Here is a 14,228-nt window from a genome sequence, read left to right as displayed (position 1 = left end):
CCTGAAATCCAAGAAGCCAGTTAAGTTCACCCAACCCAAGTTTAAGCTGTTCGAGGGCACTACCGATCCCATTGAGCATATCTACAATTTCCAACAACAAATGGTGCTCGAAAGAGATGACGAGGCCCTATTATATAAGCTGTTCCCCTCAAGCTTGTTAGGATCGGCCCTGATCTGGTTTAGACAGCTGAAACCAAGGTCTATTGGCGGTTTCATCCAACTCTGTGAAATGTTCATATCTTTGTACATTTGCAATCAAAAAAGGAGAAAAGATGTTACGATCCTATTTAGCACAAAGCAAAGTACTGGAGAAAGCCTTAAAGACTACTTGAGGCGTTTTACGGAGGAAATTTCTACTCTTGAGGAGTGCGATTCTCATACTGCCATTGGCATTTTGCGAGGGGGTCATACCTGGAACAAAGATGCACAGGTCTCTAGTGAAGACCCCACCAGTGGATATGAGGGAAGTAATAGCCTGAACGGATGGAATCATCAGACTAAAAGGAGAAGAGCTCACCCAGTCAAAACGAGCCACTTCCACCATTGCGATCCCAAAGCCTCCATCGGATCAAAAGGTGGAGACGAAGCAATCATAGTATTGACGACCCAATCAATCAGAGAGTTCATGTCAAAGCCTGACCTCTCAGGAAGAGTTACAAAGTGGGCCATCGAGCTCAGAGCATTCGACATTAGGTATCAACCTCGGACAGCCCAGAAGGGTAAGGTAATTGTCGATTTCTTAGTAGAATGCTATCCACCTGACAAACAACAGGAAGATCACGATGAAGTCGAGGAAGCAACAAACCTGGGCAAGGCCCAATGGGAATTGTATGTAGACGGATCATCTAATCAAGCAGGAGCAGGAGTAGGAATTGATCCTCTCGTCGCCTAAGGGAGTAGACCTGGAGTATTCCGTCCGATTAGACTTCCCCGCTTCAAATAACTTGGCGGAATACGAAGCCCTAGTGTTAGGACTCCAACTAGCAAGGACACTGAAGGTGGGACGCTTAGTTGTCCATAGCGACTCTCGCCTCATAGTCAGCAAGATAACTGATGAATACCCGACTAAGGATGAACGAATGGGGGCATATCAACGGTTGGTAAAGGATTTAGCCAGCAAGTTCGAAAAAATAAAGTTCGACCGGATACCAAGAGAAATGAATGTTCAGGCAGATTGCTTGGCCCACGCCGCATCAACATCGGTGGAAGACATGAGGGTCTCTTCGGTGGAACTCTTATCGAGCCCCAATATACCAACTGGTTCTGGAGTTATGCAGATTGATGCCGAAGAAGAAACGTGGATGACTCCAATCATGAACTATCTCACAAAGGGAACCCAACCCAATGACCCGATCGAGGCATGGAAATTACGAATAAAGGCTGCAAGGTATGCCATAATAGATGATACACTTTTTTGTAAGTCTTTTTCGGGGCCATATCTCAGATGCCTCGATCCACGTGAAGTCGAATGGGCGCTAAAAGAATACACCAAGGGACATGTGGGAACCACACGGGTGGGAGGAACTTAGCCCACAAAGCGCGGAACAATTTTCACGAAAATGCGACAAATGTCAAAGGAATGCACCCCTTATCAGACAACCAGCCGAGGAACTTAACCCTGTTATAGGTCCTTGGCCATTCGCCCGCTGAGGGATGGACATCATGGGACCACTTTCCACCGTAGTGAGGGGCAAAAAGTTCGTCCTTTTGGCCACTGACTACTTCACCAAATGGGTGGAGGCCAAGGCTTACAAGACAGTAACCCTGTGGTAAGATTCGTATGGCAGAATATAATTTGTCGTTTTGGGATACCAAGGGCCATTGTGATGGACAACGAACTCAGTTCGATAACCGTAAATTCAGAAGTTACTGTAAGGAAAAAGGGATCATTCAACAGTTCTGGTCCCGGAGTTATCCTCAAGGAAACTGACAAACCGAGAAAACTAATCGTACGATCTTCGATTGCTTGAAGAGAAGACTTGAACAGCGCAAAGGCAAATGGTTGGAGGAACTACCAAACGTATTATGGGCATACCGCACTACCAAACGGAAACAAACCGGCAAAAGCCCTTTTTCCTTGGCATATGGAACTGAAGCTGTCATCCCCAAAGAAATTGGACTACCCACAATCAGGACATTGGTGGTAGAAAGTAATAATAATGAACAATAATTAGCTCACAACCTTGACATGCTTGAAGAACAGCGAGAAGCTGCAGCGTTACGACTTGCCAACTACCAGAACCAGGCAGCCAATTACTTCAACAACGAGTACGACATAGGAAATTCAAAATAGGCGAGTAGGTACTCAGAAAGGTCATGGAGAATACTAAGGACCTAAACACAGGAAAATTCAGACGAACATGGGAAGGACCGTACAAGGTAACGGAGGTTTATGGAAAAGGGGCCTATATGCTGAGGCATATCGAGAGCGGTCAATATGTACCTCGCCCTTGGAATGCAATTCATATGAGAAAGTATTTCATTTAAGCTTTTTTCAGTTCTTTGTCGTTTTCATCTTTCTGTTATTTGCGATTTTTCCCTAAATTGTCCATCGTTCGATGAACGCTTAATGGAACACGTATTTTCTTTACATTCGAACTGTTTGGTCGAAGGCCATGTCTGTTTAAATTAGCACTACTCGAACGCACGTGGTCGAAGACCTTGTGAATAAGAAAATGAATATACTACTCCATGGGCATATAAGATGCATGACAAAAAAAACAAAAAACAAAAAACAAAAAGTACGATGGAAGATAGCAGTTAACACGTGGCCGAAGACCACGCATGAAGAAGCGGTTGAAGATCGTGCACAAGGACGCGATTGGAAATCGCTCATAAAGAAGTGATCGGAGATTACGCAATGGCGTAGGCGAAATTCCCAAATTCTTTCCCGATTAAAAAGTCAAATTTTCCCCCATTAAAATATGCGAGGGCAATTTGGTCATTTCGCTAAAAGATATTTTCCTTACCTTTTTAGATATTTTCTTTCTTTTTGATATTTGGTTTTGGGTTCTTACAATCTACCCCCCTTATACAAATTTCGTCCTCGAAATTTGCATCTCTGTCCTTCCAGGAGGGGAGAAGAACTGCTCCTGCATTGGCTACTCGGGTTACTACACTGCACATCTCACTGAAAGCTAATTACTTTCTCTTCAAAAAAATCTGGACTGCTTGTTTTCTACACGTTCTGTAATCTTATTGGGTCCAATCTAGCTAGGATTTGGCTCCCTGACTTCCTTAAATCTCATTTCACCTTCCTCAGGTGATAACTATCGAGAATACTTATCTGAAGATCCTTCTTCCAATATTTGCCTATCTCCTTGTCAATCCTGGATTACAATACTTCCAGATTTCAATAAACCTTACTTAGCATTCTTTTTTCGTACTTGGGTGCTCCATACTATGTCTCGAGTAAGGCATCTATTGGAAACATCTAATTCAAGGAAATCCAATAATTGTCACTTAAGGCATATCCTCAAACCACCATCTTTTTACTTAACTCATTCTGAAACTGTAGTTCGTTATGTCTCTCCATACTTTTGGCTACACCAGCCTTAAAACCATTTACAATATTACCATCCTAGCTGGTTTCTATACTAACACTAGCTCCAATTCAATGGCCACCAAGCCTGCGGCCGTTCGATGATGGAAAACTGTAATCACCACTGTAGTATCTCTCTTGATCTCTTCCTGAGTAAGATTATCTCCTTCCCAATACTGTGTACAGAGTGCACCCCATAGTCTGCCCCTTATCTGGCTGGGACAAACATCACCACCAACTAATTACAATACCTGGGATGGAGGCTTTTTAACTTTATCATAACCAGATACTACCTCTTACTTCCTATTGTTTATTACTAGAAATAGTACGTGAAACCTTTTTCTTGTATTCGGTTTCAACCGTTATCCTCTATCCTGCTGCAAAACTCCTGTGTTCACACCTTTTGTAGACTCATGAATAAGGTTGACTATCATATTTTGTTCCCAAAATGTTTACTTCGTACGGGTCAAAGGATTTTAACATCACTTCTTAATCACATCTTACCCAAAACTTTATTCTCCTGTGAAACAACCAGGATTTCCTATGACCTGCTATACTCCTTCAACTCAATCCTCTTTTACTGCTAGATACCATTATTATTCCAATTTATAGCTCTTACTCTTGTTTACTTGATCCACCCATCTCGCGGATGGATCTCTGGCTGACTATAACCTGGGCTAACATCTCCAGGGTCTACTGAGTGTTAGGATTTCCTTGCCTACTAGGTACAATAGATACGGCTCTTTACAAACCTCTTAGAAAACTATCTGATTTTCCTACGGATACCACCACCATTTGGGCCCAACTTGAGAAGAGAACGAGGATGCACAAAGTGCGAAGTCTACAGGAAATAAAACCTATGCTCTGATACCAAATTGACAGGACCCGACCCAATTTCCACTTTGGAATTCGAGCCAAGTCCTGTGCGTGTCCGACACCTGGCGAATGTCGGGCACAAATGACCTTTTTACCCTTCTTACTTCAATTTCTCTTTAAATTTCCTTAGACTTCTGCCGAAAATTCGGCAGAGTCTCCTCTGTATTTTGATCAATCCCAAAATTTTCACCTGTCAAACAATCTCAGAAACCCTACCAACAGCCAGACTAAGTCAACAAACAGATTCCAACCTCAATTCCTTATGTTCAACATGATATCAGAGCATTTTCTAGGGTTTTCAAGGTTGCAAGGATTTTCTGCAAAACTTTACCTTGGCGCAGAAACTATGATTGGCCCGGTGGTGGATCCCGCGTACTTCTACGGCCTGGGGGCGAAAAACAGGTTGAAAATGTGAGTGGACCATAAAATAATGTTCTTCAAAATGATTCTCATAAACATAATATCCCCCATTGTAAAAGAAATTTAGCTAAATAAAACTGAATACTTACTTTTTATATCACGCATAGTCAATTCAAGGCATTCTATATCAGTCATATTCAAGCTTGAAAGTTTCATACAAACCACTGAATTCAAAACTTTCATAAAAGTACTGAAATCAAACGCGTATAAAAACTCTGTACTCAGACCTTTCATAACTGAATAAATATAAAGGGATCTATGTCCGAAAAATCAGAAAAACTGATTTATAATAGCTGAAAATCAACATTTAATAAAGAAACTCAGAATCCTTTGAAAATACCACCAGTATGTACCCCTGTCATTTCCGTCAATTCCCTGGCAGGTCTCGGGCGTCACACAGACTTACCCGAGCCGCAAACTGGCGAAATCAGGGGACTATGATCAGCCTGTCCCGCCGGCAGATTCCTCGATGACACCAAGTCAACTCGAGTCGCTCTGGCAGGATGCAGGGGACCGTAGTCAGCCTGATCCGCAATCCTGGCAGGTCTCGGGGACATAAAGTCAGCCGAGCCGCAATCCTGGCAGGTCTCGGGACACCAAGTCTGCCGAGCCGCAAATCCTGGCACTCACGGTCCGAGCGTCCCCGAAACTCGTGAGGCAAGTCAAGTGCACTGACTGAACTATAATCAGACTGGATGTCCGTAGACATCGGTCCGACTCTGGGTAATCACCATAAAGAAAAACGGGTGCGAGGTGGTTTTAAAATAATGTCCTTTTAAAAAGAAATATCTGAATAATAACTGTAAAACTCAAGTCGTGCTGCGGTCTTAACTGATTCAAAACTCAAACTCTGTTTCTGTAACTGGTAAATAAGCAGCACCGACTTATAGCATTATTACTGTACTGCTCATATTCAAAATCGTATTAAAACTTACTCAAAGACTGAATGAAGAAACTTACTCAAATAAACTCATTTATAAAACTCATGTAGATAAAATCATTTATAAAATCTATTTTATATAAAAGCACATCAATTCATATAAAAGCACATCAATTCATTCATGAAATCTGATTTATGAAAGAAGGTCCACTCACAGATGGTCCGAGCTACTTCGATCCCTCAGAGGTCTCCTTTTAAAATCCTGTCGGGCTCCTGGTGCCTGATTACCCCGAAAAGATTAAATTAATAAACTGCTGAAATAAAACGAATTTCAACTAAACACCCTGCCCCCGGCTCCTAGAAATACGTGCTTTTCAATTTACAAAAATACTCCTATGCCCACATTAGCCTTTTCGGACAGTTGGACCAGTTTTGGGAGGTCCAATACTCAGCTAAGCGATAACTGTCAGATCGGCCGACCCGGGACCCGTTGGGTCCACAATCTCCGATGGCAAATCTGGATTTCCCTGAAGGTTTCTCACACAACGGGAACCATGTTCTGCAAATTTGGTCCGAATCGGACGGTCGGATTGGCCAAAATCGCGTTATCGCTTAAAACTCAAACCCTAACCCCAGGGTTCGCGATTTCGGAGTATCCGGGACTCCGATTCGCAATCCGTCGAATCCTACGTGATCCTGAAATCACATAGACCGACATATCCAAAATTCAGCTCGATCCGACTATTTAACGACACAGCACTCACGGATCGCGCGATATGGAAAATCCGTTCGGGGCTCAAACGGACTCCGAATCGAGATCCGCGAAATCCCACACGCTCGTGACGACACGAGGGTCACAAATCTGTACAGAATTATATCAGTACCCTCGCCCACGCGCTCCAGCACGCGCGGGCAGCTTTGGGTGTCCAAAGCGATACCGGGTGGCCGAAAAATCTCGGAACCAAGACTCCAAACTCCTACCCTAGGTAAAACACCCCATTTGGAGTCACTTTTGTTCTTGGACCACCCCCAAAAAGTGACCGGAAATGGTAGTTTCGAGCGGCCGAAGTTTCGGCCAAACTTCAAGTCGTAAATCGAACCCCTTAACGCTAAAATCGATCGAAGCCCATATACCCAACAGCTAGAGCACGAAAAATAGGTCAAAAACCATACCTTACTCGATCGATTTGGTGGAGAAACGGAGGAGAAATCTGAGCTGGAAGTTCGGGTGGCATTCGGACGAACCATCGTCGGAAATCAGGGTTTTCCGGCCCGATTCCGGCACCCCCGAGGCTGGTGTTGGTCGGAAAAGAACGGCGGTCGAGTCATGGTTCCAACGGTACCCACGGTGGAGATCGGTTCCAAGTATGGTGGCCGTGGCGACGAGTTGAATGGGTGGAGGTCGCGGGCGGTTTGGCTGCGGGAGGAGAGAGAGAGAGCTGACGGGGGAGAGGAGAGAGAGTGATATAAATATCTGACTTTTTGACCAAATTACCATTTTGCCCATCGCGATTTTTAGACCATAACTTCTTCGTTACGGCTTCGATTCGGGTCTACTCCGTGTCTACGAACTCCTTTCGCCGCGCTCTACGCAATGGCGTAGGCGAAATTCCCAAATTCTTTTCCGATTAAAAAGTCAAATTTTCCCCCATTAAAATATGCGAGGGCAATTTGGTCATTTCGCTAAAAGATATTTTCCTTACCTTTTTAGATATTTTCTTTCTTTTTGATATTTTGTTTTGGGTTCTTACATGAAGACCTCATGATTAAAAGAAAAAAAAAACATTTCATGTTTTTTGGAGGAAGGCCTCCGAATTATTCAAAGCTGGAGAATACATAAAACTACGGATTCTACAGGTACGACCCGTAAGTAGCACGAGCTAGTCTGACGGCAAGGGGAGACGATCCCAATCCACGTAGGGATAAACCATTTTGGCCTTGGTACTGAAGTGGCGGATACCCTGTCTAAATCCGCCTCGTATGCCATCAGAATGGGCAGCGGACACGGCCCGATCTGCATCAGCAAGCTCACTCCGGAGGCGAGTCACTTAGGCACCAACACATGCCAGATCCTCCTTGAGTAGGTCGCGTTCCATCAGCAGCATGTTATGGTCGAAGTGGCAGAGCAGCGAGGAACACTAGAGGACTGGCTTCATCTCGTGCCCTTGGGGTACTGCTTCTCATCGTAGCCTTCCCTCCACGTCTAGCATCACCAGATCGAGACCTAGACCCACGAAGTGAATCAGGGACCGCCAAGTAATCTGAAGTATTCACCGGAGAGTCGGCAGAAGAATCTTGAGAACATATCTCAATGATTCCGTTAGGGCTCTTGGAATCTCACTGAGAGGACTCCCTCATTGACAGAGGTGAAGCCCTCCTCCTCGAAGAATCCCCTTTCTTTGGAATATCTGCGCAAAGGCGGAAGTGGAGTTTTAGCTTGCGTCTATGAGCCATGCGGAGGCGATAGGATATCCAATCCTTGCTTTTTAAATTTGAAATTGGCGATTCATCCTGAGAGGATCTTGGCCAAGTTTAAAAACAAAAAAACAAACAAACAAAACAAGACCCTTAAGCCTTAGGTACTTACGTCAGAGTTCAAATTCAAATTAAGTGGAAAACTTATAAACTCTGATAAAGTCAGCCAGGAAGTCTGGGAAAGAACCCAAGATAACTGAGTACATCAAAACAAAGACAGCAAAGACAAAGCCGAAAGAAAAATACAATAAGTAATGAACGAAGCAAAAGCAACCTAGGGCGCATCATCAAATAGGTTAAGAGTGGCCTCCGAGGTAGGCCCAGCACAAGCGGAAAATCCAGCAAGTGAAGAGAAGCCCGAAAATCCAAGGACGGGCCCTGTACTGGCAATAGACGATGCAACATTAGAGCTAGGGACAACAGTCCCAACTGACCCAGAATGGGTTGGCCTATGAAGGGTTGCTGGTGGGACCCTGTGATGAGGGATGTAACCCTTCAGAGGACGATCATCAGGATGCATACCCTAAAAAAGTTCGTAGCCAGCAGGGTCAAATTTCAACTCATCATCATAGTCATCTGGGCCCACCACAAACCTGTGCTTAGAGGGTTGTTGACCTTGAACCCAACCTTATCGGAATTGCCTGGCCATCTCGACCCTGATCTGCTTGGTGTTGACTTGATACTCCTCGTCCCTATTACGTGCAGCATCCACCAGTTCTTGCTTAAGGTGGTCAACCTCCATCCGTACAATTCTTTGGCCGCTTCTCAGGTTCGTAGTTCGTCCCATTGCTGTTCAAGCTCAGTCTCACATTCCTTGATGCGATTCCCGCTAAGTTCAAGGGTTGCCGTTTTTTTGCATATTTCACGGTTCAAAGCCTGAAACCTCGCCATTTGCGCATTGCGAAGACCAACCATCTGCGAGAAGTAAAAAGTGAGCATTAAACAGGCAACTATGATAAGGCATTGCAATTGGATGACACTAGCACAAATCCCAAACGTACCGCATTCAAGCACTGTGATTGGTAACCCCACATCTGTTCATCAGTCATGGTCGTGAAATCGTTCTCGTCTAATGAGCTTGCGGGACTGGGGGCATGAGGGACTTGCTGAGGACGGGACGGAGTACTCAAAGCAGATATATTAGGTAAGCCCAAACCCAAGATGGCCTGTGAAGCATGGAAAGATTTCTTCGCAGACCCAGAGAGCTCGGGCTCTTTTCCTGATCTCCTTTCCCTACGGCCCGGGACCGACAATGAACGTGGCGCTGACATATCTGACTGATCAAACTCAGATCCGGATACGCAGTCCTCGAAGTTGCTGTGTTGAGCTAACTCAACCTCCCTTTCTTGAAAGTTGGCCTGGATACAAGACGCTGAATCCTCAGTGCAACAAAGATCAACGTCGACGGAGCAAATGTCTTTGAACAAGTTTATTCCACGCACGCTTGGATCAGCTAAACTGAATGGGAGGTAAGTCGCCGAACGACGAGCAGTGGAGAGACGGATGAGAGTAGCAGGGTCGAGAAAGCGTGTGATATCCCACCCCCGACCAGCTAAGTTCCTCTCCAACCAAGCGATCCGGTCCTCAGAAAGGAGACACCTTTTGTCCGACGGAAGTACTGCAAAAAAGAGGTTAGTTAGACCTGCAAAAACACAGTAAGCTGTATTTCAAATACATAAATATGTATACCAAGTTTTTGGCCAAACTCCAATGGGATAGGCATGTTAGACATCTCAAGCGCCGCCTACTCCCCAGTGATTAAGAGAGGTTGGTTTTTCCAGTACTTGGTGGAAATGGGCTTACAAGTAAATACCTTTTTGCCAGACCCGGACGTAAAAAAGTAGTGACTTTCCCCCCTAACACAAGCCAAGTCGTAAAGGTAAATGAAATCCTTAAAGCTAAGGGACATACCCCATTTCAAACCAACGGCTAGAAACCCAGATATGAGAAGGTAAGAATTCGGGTTTAGCTGCATGGGGTGAAGGCCTAGGAAGAACAGGAGCATATGAAAAAAAGGGTGGAGTGGAAACCTAACATGTTCTAAGTGGGCTGGCGAGAGAATTAAGGAACCCCAAGGGATACCGACACTGGTGTACATATTTGACCCCAAAGGCAAAGGATCAATCCCCACGTTATCGGGAACGCATCCTTTAGTGCGAGCCTTAAGTATCTCGTAGTTCGGTGGGACACCACCGGATTTGGGCCAAATCTCGTGGTTCGACATGAAAATAGCAAAGATGAAAACATTACTTACTACGTAGGGGCAAGAACAAGAACCATTTGGCGGAGTTCTCAAACGCACAGAGCACTTGCCTCTCCCTTCGCGCCTAGAGCTTATAGTGAAGAACGAAAGCAAAGTGTAGACGGTTTTGCAAGTGAGTGCATCTCTATCGGTCAGCCTTTTTATAACAGGGAAAAAATTGGGAAAGTAATTCGTAGAAGCCACGGGAAGAGGTTTTTCAAAAGCAAAGATAAAGTTCTCACGGACGGCGCCAACTGTTGGAGCAGGATTTCTTTCAAGAAGAAATACCTCCACAGGTTCTTGACTGAAGTCCGCAAGCTTCCTTGGTCGAAAGTGAACTCCGGACTTTGTTCCCGAGGTCAAACGATGGAAAAGGGGTGAGTACCTGCAAAAGTCACTCCGACGCTCAAGTCAGTATTTATGCAGCGTACTCGTAATGTTTAATTTGATTTTTGTCCTCGGCTTGGCTGGAGGTCTAGCCGGGTTTTTATAGCGTTTTGAGTTCTTGGGTTTGGCCATGCTTTCCTGGCCTTGCGCATCCCGTCCCCCACGTCATGGCAGAAATATTTAGTGTGTATCTTTAATATTTTAATTTCTATTTGTGGAATGTAGCAGATATCACAAAATTATGATTGTATGACTCTGTCAAGCCAGCAACAATCAAGGAGGGCTATTCCAATTCTACCATATTTAAGTTTAAACGGAATTAGAACGTTTGCCATATTTACAACATGAGACTAAATTGATTGGTACCAATATAGGAATTATTTTTAACATTTAAGTTTTAAATATTAATAATACTATAGGCACCAACTTGTGTATCAACTTTTACATACCAATTGATGTGACATATGACATAGACTGTTATCATGACTCACATCATCTCTTTAAATTTTATTTTATTTTATCATCTGGAGCCTATTGACCTACTCAAGTCATGGAATCTACTAATAATGGATCTCTAACTCAAGCCCGTTGACCCACTAAAGTCAGCCACTTCCACATACATTAGAGTTGTCAGACAAAAAGAAAACATTTGAGTTGAACCATATCCCTTGTAAGTATCCTTTCCATTGATGGCTAGCTTGTAAGTATGGATCATGGTAACCATATCCCTTAATTCAAATAGGTACCAAAAGCCGTACCCAAGACCAGTCAAAAAAATTAGGAACAGTTATGGACAACTTGGGCACTATTATATAAAAGAGGAATGTTATACATATCACATTTCTTAATCAATCACTTATCACATGAAATGGGAGTATACATGTCACATCGAGATCTGTTTAGATTAGCATATGACCACTTGTGTACATGTTATGCGGCTATTGATAGAAGTCAAAAGATCCTAAATGGTTGGGGGAGTGTCTCTCCTCTCATCTTTTACTTATAATCCGGGTATTTTTAGAACGGAGTTCAAGTTTGTTCGAAGTTATCATTTGTTATTATTTGGCTGCATCACAAAGAGGAGAGGATATAAAGCAAAGGGAGCACAAAAAGCAACAGGAGGGAAAATGTCAAGAAGGTGACAAGTTGGAAAAAGTATGCCAAAGACAGCGTAATTGTGGGGACCAAATCTCATTTGTCGTGGCTTAACCCATATGCCACAACCAAACGACGTGGGATGATCGAGCTTCCCTCCCACTAGAGAAGTGTGGAGCGAGAGAGACGCAAATCACTCATCTGATCCCACTACAACTCATCTAATCCCACTACCATGAAGTGAGGGACGGGATGCGCAAGGCTAGGAAAGCATGGCCAAACCCAAGAACTCGAAACGCTATAAAAACCCGGCTAGACCTCCAGCCAAGTCGAGGACAAAAATCGAATTAAACACTACGAGTACGCTCCACAAATACTGACTTGAGCGTCGGAGTGACTTTTGCAGGTACTCACCCCTCTTCCATCGTTCGACCTCGGGAACAAAGTTCGGAGTTCTCTTTCAACCAAGGAAGCGTGTGGACTTTAGTCAAGAACCTGTGGAGTATTTCTTCTTGAAAGAAATCCTTCTCCACGCCGTCCGTGCGAACTTTATCTTTGCTTTTGAAAAACCTCTTCCCGTGACTTCTGCGAATTACTTTCCCAATTTTTCCCCTGTTATAAAAAGGCTGACCGATAGAGATGCACTCACCTGCAAAACCGTCTACACTTTGCTTTTATTCTTCACATATAAGCTCTAGGCGCGAAGGAAGAAGAAAGTGTTCTGTGCATTTGAGAACTCCGCCGAAGGGTTCTTGTTCTTGCCCCTGCGTAGTAAGTAATATTTTCATCTTTGCTATTTTCATGTCGAACCACGAGATTTGGCCCAAATCCGATGGTGTCCCACCGAACTACGAGATACTTAAGGCTCGCACTAAAGGATGCGTTCCCGATAACGTGGGGATTGATCCTTTGCCTTTGGGGTCAAATATGTACACCGTAACCGGTATCCCTCGGGATTCCTTAATTCTCTCGCCGGCCCACTTAAAGCATGTTAGGTTTCCACTCCACCCCCGTTTTCATATGCTCCTGTTCTTCCTAGGCCTTGAACTGTAACCAAATTGAAATTTAGCGTGGCATGTGAACTGTAACTTGCATGTGGTGGATTTTTGTGCACTTCTCTTTACGTCTTTTCTTAATAGAGTGTCGCTTTGGGCCAATAATTTATTCGGGCCCAACCGTGAATTTTTTGGGTCTCAACACATCCTAATAGCCATATATCTACCTTCTTGGAGATATGTGATACATTTAAGTGCAATGGAGCTACTAATGATGTTGTTTGCTTAGGGCTTTTTCCTTTCTCATTAAAGAATAAAGTAAAGGCATGGTTGACTTCTCAACCACCTAATTCTATTACTACATGGGACGACTTAGCTAAGAAATTTTTGGCTAAATTCTTTCCTCTTGCAAAGACCGCTAAACTTAGGAATGACATTATTTCCTTTGCTCAAAATGACATGGAGCCTTTTTATGAAGCATGTGACATATATAAAGATATGCTAAGGAAGTGCCCACATCATGCGCTACCTACTTGCATGCAAATTCAATCATTCTACAATGGTTTGAATAGTACGAGCAAAACAATGATTGATGCTGCAGCTGGAGGAGTTTTGATGGAAAAAAATAGAAATGAGGCTCATAACTTGTTGGAAGAGATGGCGTCTAATAACTATCAACGGTCTAGTGAGAGATCAACACAAAAGAAAGCTGGAATTCATGAGATTGACACAATATCTACGTTAACTGTACAAATTTCTACTCTTTCTAAACAACTTGGTACATTAAATGTTAATGTTATTCAGCCTACTAATATAAGTTGTGAATTTTGTGCATGACATCATCATAGCAATTATGGGAACACATATTTCTACAACCAATAGATGGGCGACACGTAGAAAAGGAATATTCCTTAGGTCAATTGATCACCCTAATTAAATCCTATTTAATTAGGACAATTATCTTTGATTTAAGATGGGAATATCTCCCCAAATCAAGGATGAGATTTCCATCAAATCTCTTTGATTAATTCCAAGCTCTTATTTATGGGTAAGAATAATCCTAACCAAAAAGGATTATTCTTCAAACCCTAGCAGATAAGGAGCTTATAAATACATGGCTACACAAGATATTCAAGATAACGCTTTCTCAGCCGAAAAACCCTTTTCTTGCAGATACTCTCTCTCCTCTCTCTCCCACACAACTAAGTGCCACCACACACAGCTCTGACCACCCGGCTCTCTCGGTGAGAGAAAACTCCATCCACTTTAGCTATTATCGTATCTTTATCAAGATCCAATCTAACTAACTTATGCATA

At 43.5% G+C, this 14,228-nt stretch overlaps 1 protein-coding gene and 1 non-coding gene across 2 annotated transcripts; one reads left to right on the top strand and one right to left on the bottom strand.

Annotated features, from left to right (window-relative positions):
• Positions 1-1,079: 1,079 nt before the first annotated feature.
• On the top strand, positions 1,080-1,529 carry LOC117638322. The gene is made up of 2 exons (XM_034373456.1): positions 1,080-1,387; positions 1,445-1,529. The coding sequence occupies exons 1-2, from the start codon at positions 1,080-1,082 to the stop codon at positions 1,527-1,529; spliced, it is 393 nt and encodes a 130-aa protein (XP_034229347.1).
• Positions 1,530-13,331: 11,802 nt separating this feature from the next.
• On the bottom strand, positions 13,332-13,438 carry LOC117612296. The gene has a single exon (XR_004583337.1). It is a non-coding gene; the product is annotated as a small nucleolar RNA R71 (small nucleolar RNA).
• Positions 13,439-14,228: the final 790 nt, after the last annotated feature.

This window comes from Prunus dulcis, chromosome 8, assembly GCF_902201215.1.
Source record: "Prunus dulcis chromosome 8, ALMONDv2, whole genome shotgun sequence".
Classification (NCBI taxonomy): domain Eukaryota; kingdom Viridiplantae; phylum Streptophyta; class Magnoliopsida; order Rosales; family Rosaceae; genus Prunus; species Prunus dulcis.
The sequence above is the reverse complement of the archived record's forward strand: the minus strand, read 5'-3'. Positions and strand labels throughout refer to the sequence as shown.